Source organism: Bombyx mandarina, chromosome 05 (assembly GCF_030267445.1).
Source record: "Bombyx mandarina strain Sakado chromosome 05, ASM3026744v2".
NCBI classification, from domain to species: domain Eukaryota; kingdom Metazoa; phylum Arthropoda; class Insecta; order Lepidoptera; family Bombycidae; genus Bombyx; species Bombyx mandarina.
The window spans coordinates 4,323,631-4,341,815 of record NC_143212.1 but is presented as its reverse complement, the minus strand read 5'-3'; the positions used below and the strand labels follow the sequence as shown (position 1 = coordinate 4,341,815).

The window sequence follows — 18,185 nt, the reverse complement described above, 5'->3', positions numbered from 1 at the left end:
CATGGACTTTACCTTTCGAACAACGCTGAAATATCAGAAACTATCGTCATAAGAACTCGCTAAATAATAGTGTATGTTGTATATAGGTGCGAAAGTTTAAAACAATTATAAGAACCTGTTTAATGTTTAATTACCGCTCGGGGTCACAATTACAACGTCGGCCTTCGAACATCAATGATGTCACGTAACGCATCTCATTATTTACCTGTAGCTTCATTATTGTATATTTAATTTACATAATATGAATAAATGGTATGTTAACAAAAACGTCACCTATTACTAACAAAGGTTAGACATTAATGACTGAAGATTTTATACTCTCGTACCTACCGCGAACCCACAGACACAGCCCACTGAGTTTCTCGCCGGATCTTCTCAGTGGGTCACGTTTCCGATCCGGTGGTAGATTCTGCGAAGCACTGCTCTTGTTAGGGCCAGTGTTAGCACCACTCCGGCTTGAGCCCCGTGAGCTCACCTACACGTTAGGGTGAAGCTGATATAGCCTCTCAAGGCTGTCAGCATAGGTAGGATAAAAAAAACCTACAGCTGCTGTTACACAAGTGATACGAATTTTCATTACGTGGTAAATATTAAGGCGTTGTTTACATAAATGCTAATTTTACTGGAATATTACACAACAGTACGACAAGTGCAATCTCTGTATATATTTAACCCCAAAAATAATATGCTGAGAACGAGCGAAAACTGAGAATTTACACACAGACGTTACTGTTGCTTCGCATAATGCAGATTAACTGCTTGTGAAATTTAATGACTAGCAAGACCCATGTGGAGAACTCTTCAAATATTATCAAAAACAACATATTAGTATCTTAATACTGTGAAAAGGTCGTCTATTTCTCCACTTACTTATTCTCTACCAGGCTACCTACTATTACAGTTTTCACTATTAAAAACTAAATAGAAAGAGAAGAAGAGATAGAGAGAAGAACTAATCCAGCCACGTAAAATTCAATCGTTAGCTATACAAAAATATTCGTTACTATGTAAATTCTTATTTCTCCTGTGAAGCAGTAATGCAGGATGGGGCACAGGCTACAGGCTCCTGTAAACACTACATATAAAGTGGTCCATGAGCTCATCCACCCACATAAAAAAAGATATAAAAAATATCTAGAACAATAGTCTAAATGCAACTACTCATTGAAATATGTCATAATGACATATTCAAATTACTTAGTTTTTGGTCTCACACGTTATGTATAATAGCCGGCAAACTTCTTGAGCATTTGTTGACGTAGTGGGGGTAAGTTTGCGCATGGTACACTCACGTGCAAAAATATTATTTACTCTGCGTCATAATGCAATAAAATTAATAAAATCAACATATGTATTTATTTATATATTTATTAGAACATCAACAAAAAATATAGGTTAATAATTGTAATAATTTAATCTTGGGGTAAAATAGATATTCCTTCTATTAAGTCAAAACTAGAGCTGTTGCCAGGTCTTCGTTCAGTTGAAGCGAAGCTGGTATTTGTAATTTTTTTTTCGTTATCATAATCTTGACCATTATCATCATCACTGTTTTCATCACCCGAGTCGCCATCATGGTGTTAAGTCGACATAGGGCTCATCGGTGTAGTTTACGACTCGGTCGGTTCGATCTTCTTTTTTGTCTATAATTAATTATTTTTTGAAGATATTCGATTCGTAGTAATCGAATGTTACTTTTTTCAATTACCAGCTTCCGATTATTTTCTGTTTTTTTTTTCCATCTGAAGCCTAGCTCTTTCATAATTCGTCGTAAACTTCATTCCGAGCCATTAAAATGTATATCTTCTTTAAAATTTTCGAAGCCTTTTTATTACAGATTGAACGAAACTATCCATTCCGGTAACTTTCTTCTTCCCTGATCTTTTCTTACCCGGAGTCCCAAGCACGATGAGCAAGCCAGAGCCTTTAGCTTCGTTAATAATGCACCTAACAGTACTCACTGATGTTTTTGTTGCTTCCGAAGTCTGTTTTACTTTTTCCATAATATCATTCTTCCCCTGTTTTATAATGAAGCAATATACGTCGTACACAATTTTTCTACCCTTTCTTTTGAATACTCCACCAGTTTGTCGCGGCATAGTGTATTTTTTATAAAAAATCAACAAACACTCAACAAATAGCAATGGCAACAAAGTCAACAAGCAATTATAATAAAATATAACTTAACGATTAATAACGATAGATTTTTCACTGTACGCAAGCGTACTTTACGCAAGGTTCGACTGATCTACCAATAACGCGCTCGATACGATTTCCCCTGCCGTCGCGCCTCACCCTCACCACCAAAGTGATCTAAAATTCGGTTCTGCGCAGCCAAGGTCATTTGCTCACGATGTTTGCCGGTTACTATAACCTTTGTTATTATTACGTATTAATCACATAGTTTGAGAAGCGGCTTACGTCACATTAAAACCGCACCTTATTTGCAATTTTTAGCATATTTCTTTAGTTAGTATTGTTCAATTTCAACTCTTATTTTTATCTTTAAGCGAGTGCTTAGTATGAACAACGGATGTACCAAGAACGGTTGTTGCAAAACATTACGTAAAATGACATTTGCCTAGGGAAATTACACATGAATGTTTGTCAAATATTTATAGTTCTTGTTCAGACATATTGTACGTCTTTGAAATTTTAAGTGACATAATTCGACACGTCTATCTTACATTCACACTTACGAGTTGTAAACGTTACCGACATTAATGTTAAGATTAAGATAGTCTTTATTAACAATCTAATTTAAGTAACATTTTTATTTATTTTAATAACTAGGTCATTAGCGCGATATATTTAGGTATTTAAAATTTTTAATATGTAAGTATACACTTATTATCTAGTGTTATTATTCGACACCGGTTTCTTAATCGTTTTGCTGTAGCATAGACCTCCCCAAGAATTCTCCATGATGTTCTATCCTGCGTTTTTCTCATCCAAGTCGTTCCTGCCACTTTTTTGATGTCATCTTTCCATCTATTCATTGTTGTCTCCTCTATTTCGCTTTTTATATTTTGGACACCAGTTTGTCACTCCTTTGGCCCATTTTTCTGTTTTAACGTTACCGATATACTAATCCGCCGCTGTCCGCCGTTTTCGGTCCCAAGCCCGCATGAGAAAGGAGGAGGAGGGTTGGTGTGGACGAAACCTACCGCAAAACAGTCAACGCCGAATATCGGGCGGCGGTAACTCACCCGACATCCCTGAGCCCGGATGTCCCCTAAAATTGTGTGATTACAGTGTAGAGCCACACGGGTATGTAGCACTATTCCGCCCATGTCTGCGGCGAAACAGTCTTGCGCCCGGACTTGAAGAGTGAGACCCTCTATGTAATCCTCATATGAATTACTCATGTTCCAAAAGTGACGGCGCTCACGTTAAGATGTCTTACCGGATCTGCCACCGCCTATTAATTATTTATGTTCGTTTTACATACTCGCTGTATATTTTGACGAATAACATAAGAATCCATTTTTTAAACCAACATAATTCCGTTAGCAAGTCACAGAAATCTTAAATTTACAACTTCAAAACATTTGTTAATAAACACGTTCGAAGGGCTTACGCGTGACTAGAATCTCGTTGACGCGACATCTAAATTCTTAGTCAGATCTGTTTATGTTAATGTTTATTAAAATATTTTAGTTTTGTATTTTTTTTCAACTTATATTATATTACGGTTCAGTGGTTTTTACACGTTTCGACTATAAGAGAGTTTGGGAGGTGATTGGGTACGTAGCGGACAGAGATCTGTCACAGGATTTCAATGTACTCTCTTTATTGGTGGTAGGACATCTTGTGAGTCCGCACGGGTAGGTACCACCGCCCTGCCTATTTCTGCCGTGAAGCAGTAATGCGTTTCGGTTTGAAGGGTGGGGCAGCCGTTGTAACTATACTGAGACCTTAGAACTTATATCTCAAGGTGGGTGGCGCATTTACGTTGTAGATGTCAATGGGCTCCAGAAACCAACCAGGTGGGCCATAAGCTCGTCCACCCATCTAAGCAATAAATAAAAATGTATTCTGCTCTGCTGAAGGTAAGGGATGCGAACCTCTTCCGGCTTCTGCTGTTTCCCTATTATCCATCTGCAGAAGCAGCAATCGCTAACACCCCAATTTAGCTACTTCGTTAAGTACGCGTGACCGTACGTGGCGCAAACCCGAAAGGAGAGGTTACCACCGGTCTGCTTAATTCTGCTTCGAAATATTTATCCCGCTTAAGAGTATACCTTTTAAACTGTGGTACAAATCCAACTGAGCCATCAATAGACTTAGGTGATCTTCAGTATGGCGGACTCCCCGAATCCTGATCACGCAGGAGCAAGTCACCGTCGTCGCCCTAGACACGTCCTTACGGATCCATCAGATCCAATAACTCTTGCGTTAGATACCTTCAGCTCTAACACTGAGAGCAGGCTTAGGGATCCCGGTAACCGTACTCGTCGAACTCGGCAAAGAGTTCGACGTGCAACCTAACCCATGCATCAGCCTGCTAAGTTTCTCGCCGGATCTTCTCAGCAGGTCGCTATTCCGATTCGGTAGTAGATTCATTCGCGAAGCAGCTACTCTTGAGTTGTTAGGTCTTCTTCGGAGGCGCTCGGGCAGCTGTTAGCAAAGCCCACCCCTCCTGGCTGAGCCTTTGCTCGCCCACCTGTCCCGGTGAAACTGGAAAGGCCACCAGTAATACTTCAATAATAAAAAAAAAATTTATGGCGGACTGCGCCATCCGAACAGGGAAGCTAGACGTGTTATGCCGTTACAAAAACAGTTGTCCCGCGCCTAAGTTCCAACGAAAACGTATCGCGATAACCGACATACAATTACACACATTTGTTTCGGTTCTAACGTTGCGTTGATTGCAACAATTATAAAACTTAACTGTTTATTTTTTTCTTAATTATCTAATGAAAACGAAAAAAGAATGGCCTGTTGAGTTCATTGCCGGTTCGTCTCATGAGTGTGGCTGCTTCGATAACCGGTGCTAGAGTTTACTACGACATTCAATGATTTCGTTAGATGACAGTTAAAATAAATGATCTTCGTTTTAATTAGATATTTTCTACTCGTGGTTGCGTATATTATTAAATACACAACGCAAAATATTACTGACAATAAAACTTTTACAATTGAATCGGAATTAATTATGTAAAGATTGTAATTATTGTTAAAAGTTGTAATTCGCTATTTTTTATTTTGTATTGCTTAGATGGGTGGACGAGCTCACAGCCCACCTGGTGTTAAGTGGTTACTGGAGCCCATAGACATCTACAACGTAAATGCGCCACCCACCTTGAGATATAAGTTCTAAGGGTCAGTATAGTTACAGCGGCTGCCCCACCCTTCCAACCGAAACGCATTACTGCTTCACGGAAGAAATAGGCAGGGTAGTGGTACCTATCCGCGCGGACTCACAAGAGGTCCTACCACCAGTAATATATCTATATAAATATATGATAATATATCTTCGCACCTTGATAGCGGTGACGTTGTAATATCTAGGTATCCCTTCTTTATTACAACAATCACTCCCAGATTAAGATACAAAGGTTGATGCGATAGTAAAAATGCAATAACCCGTTACCAAGAAATATCGGTAATTAAGATTAAGGATACCTACTAAAAAACTTAAGAACACTACAAATCTGTTTTTTTGTACGTCCCAATAAAAGGTCACTTCCTAGTTAAGAAGCAATCGTTTATTTTGCATATAAACAAATTTAAAACAAAGTTTATCGCATGAATTATTTATACCTACGAGTATACCTTGTTAGGTTGTATCTAGCTCGGATAACAGATTCGTTTTGGTACGTTATTCGATTTGAATAAATAAGTTTTTTGTTTGTTGTTTTTTTTTTACGTTCGCAAACTATCCATCGACTTTAGAAACATTAACTTGTATTTACTTTATGCAAAAATACCTTTCGGACGAAATCGTATTATTTTACATTACGTACCTAAGCATATTTTATTTACGTATTTTACATTCGTAAATTTTATTTTGGCGATTAACTCATTAAATTTACTGGTCTAATGGTAAGAGGGAAACAATAGGAATACACAGTCTGAGCATCAATACCTACTATTACAATAAAAAAATAACACCACATTTGCAACAGCATATAATTATATTCAATATGTTTCATTATTTTCGCGTCAAAGCTTGTTAAAGATTCTTGTGATATTAAAATGGAGTATGCTGCTAAAGAGTATCGAATTGAGTAGCATTACACAAAGAAAGTATGAAAGCAAATGCTATTTATAAATTTTACATTCCCTTTGTAGTCAAGTTTTTGTGCTTAATAAAACGTCTCCATCTTCGATTGGTGACAGAAAAGATCTGGTCGTCCAATTAGTATTCTAACTATACGTGCGACCAAAATAGTGAACGAAAAATGCGAAAAAATGATGTCGAAGGCTTTATCTAATGTAGTGAAAACTCGGAACCATATTGAGGAATTTAAAAAATAAATTATGACTTACAACCTTATAGGAGACTCACTGCTCATTACTTAGCAATTCATTTAAAAATTAATTGTGTGGTAACATATTTTTTTTATTGCTTAGATTGGTGGACGAGCTCACAGCCCACCTGGTGTTAAGTGGTTACTGGAGCCCATAGACATCTACAACGTAAATGCGCCACCCACCTTGAGATATAAGTTCTAAGGTCTCAAGTATAGTTACAACTTCTTCATAACAACTTCTTAGGAGGTACCCAAGCGGAGGTCACAAAAACAGGAGAGCTAGCTATCAAGGAATACACTCGTTCCCAATAAGCTACAAAAGGACATTTCAGACTTCATTATTTAGTGTTATCAATGAATAAAAATATTAAAAATCTCATTTCTTACTTCCACAAAAAATAGGAAAAATTTATACATTAAATAAATCAAAATTTTCAGATGTAATGAATTTTGAGCTGATATTCGACCACGAGGTGAAAAGTAATTGAATAAATTTCGCCTTTTTTTACTACATATCAGTTCATATCACTTAAGTCATTTTAATAATATGATTAAATTACCAACATATCTGGTATGTGGTATGGACATGTGATGCGTAGAGAGAAGATGCATGTGATAAGGATATGTATGGAAATGGTAGTGCAAGGTAGAAGGGGAAGAGATCGATCAAAGAGGACATGGATGGAGTGTGTGAATGACGATATGAGAAAGAGCGGAGTGAGTGTTGAGATGACGGCTGATAGAAGAGAATGGAAGAGAAAAATTATCTGTGCCGACCCCACCTAGTGGGACAAGGTGGAGAAAAAGAAGAAGATTAAATTACCAACATTATTCGCATATCGTGCCAAGTTTATTACATATTGGCTTCTCAGCTTTAAGGAAAATACTAATTAGAATCCGTCTATGGTGAGGGAAAAAAATTAACTGTTCACATAAAAATTTTAAAGACATATCCCATTGCTGAATCGGTGGAAACGAAAACAATATTCGATTTTAGTACCAGCACGACGTTCAGTAACTGTGCCGAGCAAACACATCGGCACCTGAACAAGCATCCATATTTACCGACACGTTCACAAACATCGTTTCTCGCGACTTGGTAGGTTCTCACTTTACTTCAAATGTCGTCAATTCCGGGATTCATCATGCGTTCACATCCACCAGAGTGCTTAGTGAGATTTTTTTAACGTTCTAGATAGCGTAAAAGTTAACTAAAATTTTGGTTGGAACGTTTGCCTACCTTTGCCGCTAGGGGCGCTGTTCCAACTCCATACTTGAGTTAACTTTTACGCTATCGAGAACGTTAAAAAACTCGCACTAAGCACATAGGTCCCGTGTTCCATCTATGCATAACTAACTTTTCAGTTTCTGGAAATCACTTTGTCATGTGAAAATTTACGGCTGCTTATTTATGGGTTGTTAATAATCTAGTAACAGTATTAATATCGGGGGCAAAGACTTTTATTACAAACAATAAAAAGTATTAATCACTTTAAAAACTAGTCAGCTACATTCCAATGATTCAGTTTGCCATTGTTATGTGGTCATGATAACCATGAATGCGGGACGGTCTGCAAGGACATGGCGCTTTTATGGGACAATCAAACGACCCAAATACTATGGCAATCGTACTTTGTTATGTAAAACCAAACCAGTAAGCAGTCAAATATGTATGGATATCGAATTATGAGCGAAATTAAAAAAACGTTCCTATAGATTTTGAAACGAAATAAAATTTGCTTTAGATTACGCGAGGTGCAGATAAAAACAAAATAGTTGGCGGATCAATTGTCAGTGACCATTTAAAAAGAAAACCTTAAAAGTATTCGATACGTCCGAAATCTCTATATATAAAAATGAATTGCTGTTCGTTAGTCTCGCTAAAACCCGAGAACGGCTGAACCGATATGGCTAATTTTGGTCTTGAATTATTTGTGGAAGTCCAGAGAAGATTCAAAAGGTAGATAATTATGAAAATGCTCGTAATTAAATAAAAATAACAATTTTGTTTTCCCTTTGATGTGTCCCCCGTCGGTCTTTTATTTATCGATTGAGGCACTACGAAGTCTGCCGGGTCAGCTAGTTATAAAATAAAAATAAATGGTTTAAGAAAATTTCATGTTTTTGATAGATCCGCCACTGTGGAGCTAACAACCAGTCAATTACCCCACAACTTAAATAGTGACATGTTGTATGGCAAGCCAAATATGAAAATAAAAAGATGCTATCCCAACCTACAAATCAATGATGAAATCCATACAATCCTACCCTAGTTTGATAGTGCGGTCGGTGCGTCAAACAGCTATTTCACAAATTGATAAATTGTATTGATTCTTATCCGACTACGGCAAAGCCAAATGTTTTAATAGTCTGGACCCATGGAGCATTTTTGTACGCTCACCGATTCGTTTGATACCTCTTAACCTAACAAATGCTCATGAAATAGCTATTCTACTTAGTTCTCCTTTCTTTCCAAATCTGTGTATTTTATAAGCATCGTATCATGACTTAAACGACACAAAATTTTCCGGGTCAGTTAAAAAATTTCTCACCTCCGATTTTTTTGAATACAGACGGTTCATTTTAAGCTGGAGGTTCTATTGTTTCTCTTACCAATATACATAGACCTTTCAATGATCCTTAAACGGCTTGACTTGTAAATATTTCATTAGTATTGACAAGTTTGTTTTGGTTGGTAATATTTTTGTACCGTTAATAATTTTACGCATAATTTCACGATATGTTACCATGATCGTTACTACAAGGTATTTCTGTGTTGTTCAATATTAATGTCGAATTATACAAATTCAATTGCACACTTAAATTATACCTATACTATATATTGAACAGTAATTGAGTGAATGAATGACTGATAAGTGAGGACTGTATATCAAATGAGTGGTTGTTGTTAACTGGTTACCAGAGCTCATAGACATCGACAACATAAATACCGCCACTCATCTTGAGACAAGAGCTCTAAGTCTCAGTTTTAAAGTACAACGGTGGCACCCGATCACCCTTCACAGCAGAAATAAGCAGGCGGTGGTACCTACCTACCTACCCGTGCTTGCTCACAAGACGCCTTACCACGAATAAACCAATTTTCATCATGGTAAACCAGAAAATACAATTTAGTACTATCAAAGACAGGAATAAGTACATATCTAAACCCATTCCAAATATATTTAGCAAGCGGTACCAATCCGAAGATCAAAATGACGTGGGGAAAGTATGATATCGGGAGGTCGCGTAGCTTCATTCACCCTAATACTCTCATAATAAATATGGGTTTCGATTTGAACGCACTAAATTCTTCACCAAAAAGACTCAAAAATACTGAATCTTACGCATATTCCTGTCCGCTATTTATGATAAAGTTCTATGTTCCATGCCGCTGTGTAGTTGTCATACGAACATTATCTTCGAGGTCATATCTAGTGAGGCCAAACAATCTTGATGCACGTGACAAAATGTTTTTGTTTTATTGAAGGGATAACTCACTTTTATGATGGGCTTAGTAAAGTTTTTTTGAGGATAATACTCGCAGAGAAACGTAATTATGTGTAGATCTATTTGTGTTATGTCTGAATGAAATATACCTTCAAAAATCGAAGCTTTAATATAACGTGCATAAGTTTCCTTGAAATGCTACTAAGGGATACAAGAAAAGGCTTAAAAAGAAAATGGTATTTTTATAGCCTTCCATGAGAACTTGCAGATTCGAGAACAATAACATAAGTATCGTCAAAGTTTTCTTCAAGCATGACCGTATCGTGTAGTGTACTCATGAGGATTCTTGATTGTTAACACTGCATATATTCGCATTGACATGAAAGATTAAGCGTGCTAAGCACGTTACCAGTAGACTATGAGCTCGCATTACCAAACCAAAGACACTCAATTCCCATTCAGGCTATTTATAACGTAAATACATTGCTCACTAAATTTTAAATGCTTCCTAATATAATTTAGAATACCTTGGAATAGTTACTGAACTTAAACGATATAAAAGCATTGTCCCTGACATTGCTGACATCCGTGAACGACGCTGACCATTCATCATCAGTTGGGCCGTATACTCATCTGTCCATTAAGGTATAAAAAAGGTATTAAAATTTGGTTGCACAAAGAATACTTGAAAAGTGAGTCGCGGCTTACCGTAAAGTTCGTTCATAATACATAGTTCGTAATTGTTTTAAGGGAAGAAGGCGTCGAATTTATTTCAGAGATAATGTAGCTTTTTAGGATTACACAGGAAATTACTCTAACAAAAGATAAAAAAAATTACTACGTCAGTTAAAAAATGTTCATAGAAAACAGGAAAAAATTCATCAATTATGCAAATAGATTGCAAACGCACAGTGAATTAGTTTCTATTGCATCAAATCTAATTACAATAAAACTGCAATTAATATTACCTAACTAACGCCGGTTTTGATGTGCAAACAGATATACAATTACGCACGAAAATATTTCATTGTTTTAGTAAATTAAACCTTATTATTAGACGCATTAAGACTATTCACGGCATTGCTGGCATCGTATTCAATTTTTCTATTAAATCACAAGCAGCTAAGGTTCTAAATAGATTGGCGTAATATTTTTGGGTTATTTTATCACGGAATCTTGTTCGCACGCTCTAAATAATATGTGCCTAATATTTACTGCGTGGTTTTCAACAAAACGAGAATATATTCATTGACTTTAACTTTCTACGTTTTCTAACGTGAATGCTCTTTTAGCTCGTTTATTATTTTGTTTTTTCCACCGGCTAGTGTGTAGCAATCCTTTAAACATTTCGAAGTAGTCGTGGGAGCTTAAAGGATAAAAAGCTTAGTGCATTCGGATGTATAAGCGCATAAGCGCATAAAATACGCACTTAACGCATGACATGGGATTTTTTGGGCACGCATTTTTATTAATGACTTCCACGCATGGGGTTTCATTGTGTTATAAAAATCAAACCCACAAATATACAATTTTTTAAAGCTACTTCGAGTATTGGAGTGGTTAGCAGCATCGTCATGATGCCTTTTGGGTTTCGGTAAGGACTTAACATCAAGATGTCCGTGAGCTCGTGCATCCGTCTATGCAAAAAAAAAAAACACATTATAATAAGTGCACAATATAGTAGACGTTAGAGAAACACTGAGGAGGATAATAAATATACAAGCAGGGAATATGAATACAAATTAAAAAGCAATCAAGATTGTATACAGTTAAATGCTTAAGGTATATGAACAAACATTTAAAAACATACCTACGTGTTTTTGAAAAATATTATTAATTGTCTATAAACATACTCAAGAGTACATATTTAATTCAACTAAATATTGTACTCTCCCGATGTACTTGATCATTATAAGCACGGCAGAGACCTTAATGACCATCGTACTGAATAAGCCGAAATATTTAAAATGTCATTATCATATTGTAAGTACAAATTTTACTTCTTTCACATTATCGTGAAGCCTACTGTGCGGGACTTCATACAAAGAAAACCAGTTTTATTGTGTTATTTTCAAAACGCTTTAAGGGTCAAATGAATTGACAAAGAAGATAGGAATTAACTGTGTGTAAGCCACCTCCGACCAATCATATGTGAGGTCACTGTATAACATCGGGGGAAAGAGGATTATTGAGTGGATTTTTTGGAATCAAAAAAGTATATTTGAGTATTTTAATCTTATTTTGAAGTCGAAGCTGTGATCGAAATAATGAGTCTATTTTTAACTTCATACCTCTTTCAGTTAATATAATCGTCATCAATAGCCTATAACTGATACAATACGAGCCACTGTATTTTTTTTATTGCTTAGATGGGTGGAAGAGCTCACAGCCCAAAATTAAATCAATCTTTGGGCATCAATTCCCGAGGTTGGTATTTTCGTAAAAGAATAATAGTATAAAGATATTATAAAGTTCAAGTTCAGTGAAATGTGGTTTAAAAAGAAAATCATTGCAAAAATAAAATCGTTTTGAATAACAAAATACGTGCTATTCTCATATTGGAGGCGCCGGGTATCGATCCCGGTACCTCTCGCATGCTAAGCGAGCGCTCTACCATCTGAGCTACGCCCCCAACGGAATAGAAATGCAAAAATTACTGTTATAAACTTTTATTATACAATATTATTTTCAGTTACATTACTTAAATTATTAAAGGGTATTGTAAAGTTTTATTAAATCACTTTTGAAACGGAATGAGTGTATAAAAAATTTCGTGATTCTTTACAAAACACAAGACGCCATAATAATATATTGTGATAGAATCATTAATGTTGTTTATCTACTTAATCTAAATGATGCCAACAGCTGAGCGAGCTTTGGAAACGATAATTGTAGCTCTAACATACTTCTTTACAATTACTTATTAACTTATGAATAATGAAAACACATGAAAACGTTTTGAAATTAAATATATATGTTATATATTATTTACAAGAATTTTATTTTATTCCGTTTTTAAGAGGTGGCAAACATCCTGTCAGCCTATTTAAAATGTTTTCAATCAAATAGAAAATCCATCATCCGCTTTGATTTGTTGTATAGCAATTACTTTTTAAACATATGCGATTATGAAATATTTTTCATCGCGTATTCGATGCTTACAAACCTATACTGATGGACACAATCAATACTGCAGCCTACTTTTTTTTGTTTCCTTAATTAGGTGAACGAGCTCATAGCTTACCTGGTGTTCAATGGTTACCGGAGCCCTATCTTTTAGGACTATTTTCAAGCGTCATTTGTAGATGGATAAGTTATGGCGGGAACAGCATAGACGCGGGTTCATTTCATAGACAGGCAAAAAAGTCATTTGGAAACACAATTGAATGCAATGGCTCTAAGAAGTATGGATGAAAGCGCTCCAGTGGCGCGTGGTGCGATGCAGAAATGATTGTGACAGGATATCTCAAAGTATCCAACTTCCGAGATAACACGTATCAAGTAAAATATGTTTGGATTTTTTTTATCTGCCGTTTGTACATTTAAGGTCTCCGTAAAGGAACTCATTTTCTCCACCAGTTTTAGATTCTTCGGCGTCCGTCACCATTGCAGATTGCCACTTCTAACTATTAATTATAGGTCCGATGTGGGCAACTTTACAACTTCAATCTCAAACCTTACAAACCTTGGCATTCAGCTTTAAATTTAGATGAATAATTTATAAAGAACTTTTTCAATGAAAATGTTATTTTTATTTGTCTCACAGAAATCATCAAATCAACAAGGTCGAGCGAAGAGGTTCACCTTCCAATCTACAGTGCGACAGCTAGAGCGAAAGAAGCTTGCCGAGAAGTTGTCCAAAGAAGCTGACCTCAAGGAGCAACAGAGAAGAACCGAACTGGAGGCCATGCGGAGGTAGGATTTGGGTATAGCCTTGTGATTTTTACCAAGTAGGGAGATAAAATGAAGACGTGAAAACATATCTTCACCAAAAACGCCATGGGAACAACGCGTGTCTGTTACGCTTTCACGCCCAAGGTACTAAACAGATTTTAACGAAATGTGGTAAGGCGAATCCTAGAAAGATATAGCTTTCAATTCCACTGGACAGCGTAGGTGTTCGCCTACGTGTTACAAAGTGAAATGCGAAAGATTCTTCAGGTGGAAAGCTGATTGTTTAATATTTAATAATATGATATTGTTTTCACAATTCTATTAGAATAATTGTTTTCCTACCCTTCAAACCGCAACATATAAATGCTTCGCAACAGAAATAGGGGGAAGAGTGATATATCTTCATTAGAACTCCGCAATACACCTCACAAAATGAAAATTAGAATGGAGTATGTTTAAATATTTGAACTAGTTATGAGTATCGGCTTTATTGCCGTATTTCGGATTCCAGGGTAGAAGAAGAGTTCCAACGCAAGCGTGCGAGGGAGAAGGCGAATATCAGACAGCAGCTCCGGCTGGTGAGCAGTGGAGCCGCCAGCATGCCCACCACCACCCCACACTCTAAAGTAAGTTCGTCATGTCGAGGTCGGCCACCATGGTCCACATCTAGACATATCCCGCCACTCCTAAATAAACTCTTACATATGACAAAATGCATGGTTTGAAAAGGGACGTAAAAGAATAGATTGTATTTGTTGTTAAAATTTCCAGGCACGCGATGAACCGGACGGTTCGTGTCGGGATTCTCCTGCCGCGGAGAGGTCCCGGGACTCGCGCCAGAGACACAGCAATGCTTCCTCGGAAATCAGCGCCAGGAGCAAGAGTACCACTCCCGTGAGTACACACTCAGTTTAACGCCGGACTTAATTTTTTTATTGCTTAGATGGGTGGACGAGCTCACAGCCCACTTGGTGTTAAATGGTTACTGGAGCCCATAGACATCTACAACGTAAATACGCCACCCACTTTGAGATATAAGTTCTAAGGTCTCAGTATAGTTACAACGGCTTCCCCACCCTTCAAACAGAAACGCATTATTTCTTCACGGCAGAAATAGGCAGGGCGATGGTATCTACCCGTGCGGACTCACAAGAGATCCTACCACCAGTAATAAAAAGTTATCTTCTGACAGCTTGTAAACCGTCGTATGTTATACTATTATAAGATATTTTTTTTCTTTTACACTTCAACCTTAATAACGACGTCCTCGACTTAACAAATTCTTCGTAATCCTCTTGAATTGTCCATAAGAGTCGATGTAAAATATACCTTTACTTTGCGAAGATTTCTTGGGAACAACTTCTTCATAGCGAATTTTCAACTATTAAAAAAAAGGGAAAATACCTCTTATTAACGAATTTTGTAAACCCAAAGCCTTTATAACGTTCTCACCGATATGACCCTTAATTCCAGAGTATGCGAATCAGGCTCGACAGGTTTGAGAATAATTATTACCTACCTAATGGTTTTTAAATAGAAAATACCTACTGCAATTTGATAAAAATGTGTTGTCATTTATTAGTAGAGGTTGTTCGCTATAACAACATGAGTATGTAATGTTGAGGTGAATAAAACCTTTTTTTTACATTATAACAAATGGTAGACCAACCCAATCTTATAACAAACCTCAGCTAACCGAATTACTTGATATAACGGATATTAATTACTTGTTCTTTTTTTTTTTATTGCTTCGATTGGTGGACGAGTTCACAGCCCACCTGGTGTTAAGTGGTTACTGGAGCCCATAGACATTCACAACATAAATGCGCCACCCATCCTGAGATATAAGTTCTAAGGTCTCAAGTATAGTTACAACGGCTACCCCACCCTTCAAACCGAAACGCATTACTGCTTCACGGTAGAAATAGGCAGGGTGGTGGTACCCACCCGCGCGGACTCACAAGAGGTCCTACCACCAGTAGTTCTCTTTCGATTTGTTATATCGAGGTTGCACTGTATTTTCAGTGCATAAGTAAAGTTAATACATTACTTATGTATGTATGTAATAACGCTAATGCGTGCACAAAATAAATACTGGGTCAAGTACAATAGGCAGACCGACGTACGCGATGCGAGTGCTTCTGTTACCATATCGGTAGCATTGTGTACGACCAGTCGATTGGGTTCGATTCATGACAACTATTGTCAAGGATGCCAACACAGGCAGACTTGGCTTACAGTTTTATTTAGACCGGTTCAAGGATCGCGTGTTGGTAGATAGTTAAATTAGTTAACTGCAGTTCTGCGATTTATTATTTTGGATGGACGTTGTGTCTTATGTACCCTTTATGCCATTTTATTTAGGGTTACACTTGATCTAATTGCAAAAATGTCTAACATGAACATCGATTCGTTCTCGCCATGGTGATTCAAAATGTGACCTAAAATAAGCCACCCATTTTCAAACTACATGAACACAATATTATGTATCTCATTTATTACTTTTTTCACGTCTTAAAAACCATCTACTAAGGATAGTAATGGCAATATCAAGAACATTTGAAAAAAAAAACATATCACACAATATGAGCGTTTCATTAATCTGTACACACACACATCCTTGCAGATCCGTTGCGTGGAGTTGTCGGAATGGCGCACAGAGCGTGCGGGTCGGGTCTACCGGGACTGGGCCGCCGCGCAGGCGCACGACCACCCGCCCGCCACCGCTCGCATGCCGAAGTCTACTCAAGCGCTCTACAACGGTTAGATTACGATAATAAACTAATCAATTAGCATATCGGGTGGTGGTACCGACCCGTGCGGACTCACAAGAGGTCCTACCACCAGTAACTAATGTTGTTGTCAATCCGCACGTGCAGCTGCGGAGACGGAGGCGTTTAGTGGCAGCCCACGCTCTGACAACTACAGGCTTGAGTTCGCGCGCGGCCGTTCACCCCGCACGCCCCGCGCCCCCCGCCTCGTCGCCGCCGGCCGCACCCCCTCCTCCTCGGGGTCCGAACTCTCGCTCAGACAACCCATCAAAATCAGGTATTTGATCGTATTCTAAATTATAAAATAAATAATAGTTAAAAAAACTAACAAAATACGCTTTTATAGAAAATTCAACTAAAAAATAGAAAATAAATTTGAATTGAAAACAGTTAAGAAAAAATGATTTTATAGTAAAAAAAGATTCTGTTACAAACGTACAATACGTCTGAAGCTAATAAAAGTGTATTAATAAATAATAATTTCCTCGATGCTGTTATGTCGCGGCCTAAAGTAAAAAATTCTAACTAATTATTAACAGTTGAATTGTGTTGCTTCTGATAATTATGCTGAACAATAGTTTGTTTGTTTTTAAACATATAAAGCTACAAAATAAATATGTTCTATAATTATTATGTTATATGAATGAAGTAATCAAATATATAAATTTAAAACAATAATACCCGCAGACAACGTAAAAATGCATGATACAGTAGTGAAACTAAGCTTATTAGTAAAACGAAATCTGAGATGATTACAAATTATAATTAATAACAATTATTTTCCCTTAAGGTGGTGATTTTGTGGCCGTTTAGAGCTATTGTCTAACTAACTCATACAGGTGAGTGCTTTAGTCGCTTGTCAGCGCTCTACGACTTATTGTAGGAGCTTTGAGATAACGACGCGCCGTAGATGCTGAGCTTTAACTGTAAACACCATAATATGTTTTCTAATAAAAATAATAATACTAAAGACGAGTGTCTTATGGATAGCGGGTTGGAACGAGGCGTCATTTTCTATATCGTTTTTTGTAACGGAGACTCGTGGTCAGGTCACGTTTGGACGTCTTTAGATAAAATAAATACGGTAGGCAGTGGCTTGGCTGTGCCCCCGGCATTGCTGAAGTCCATGGGCGACGGTAACCGCTCATTATTAGGTGGGCCGTATGCTTGTCTGCCTTTAGCGGCAAAAAAACTATGTTTTTTTCAACTAATTTATATCGTTGTACGATAAAGTCTAAATAACCAAATAATAATTGACAAATCCTACAAATACAATAATACGCAAAGGTATGGCAATAAAAATTAAAAAAAATTGATCGTATATCCATGCTGGATTGATTTGTATTTCTACCTGTTATAAGCATTAGAATACTATTACAGCGAGATACTAGAGAGATACTACTATATAGAGAAACCTACTCGTTAAATTTCCGTCAAATGGCGGGGTCCAATACAAAATGTGTCCGTATATGGGCGCGCTTAGAAAAGTTTAAACCAGACTTGCCTTTAAAATGTACCACTATCACATGGATGCCGAATCGTCATTATTAAGTGACGTAGCTCAGTATATTTAATTTTAACACGTGATTTG

The 18,185-nt window shown here is 37.1% G+C and overlaps 1 protein-coding gene and 1 non-coding gene across 5 annotated transcripts in view; one reads left to right on the top strand and one right to left on the bottom strand.

The window, feature by feature from the left end:
• Positions 1–18,185, top strand: part of LOC114245984 (uncharacterized) — a 123,973-nt gene that overhangs the window by 103,263 nt on the left and 2,525 nt on the right. For 3 of the 4 annotated variants that reach the window (XM_089727336.1, XM_089727333.1, XM_089727334.1), the window contains exons 15-19: positions 13,696–13,844; positions 14,335–14,449; positions 14,595–14,717; positions 16,450–16,585; positions 16,703–16,871. In XM_089727336.1, coding sequence (XP_089583462.1) covers positions 13,696–13,844; positions 14,335–14,449; positions 14,595–14,717; positions 16,450–16,585; positions 16,703–16,871 — 692 coding nt within the window. Of the gene's footprint in view, positions 1–13,695; positions 13,845–14,334; positions 14,450–14,594; positions 14,718–16,449; positions 16,586–16,702; positions 16,872–17,384; positions 17,434–18,185 lie in introns of all 4 variants that reach the window. The other variant, XM_089727337.1, reaches the window with a different exon arrangement.
• Positions 12,489–12,561, bottom strand: TRNAA-AGC (transfer RNA alanine (anticodon AGC)). The gene has a single exon. It is a non-coding gene; the product is annotated as a tRNA-Ala (tRNA).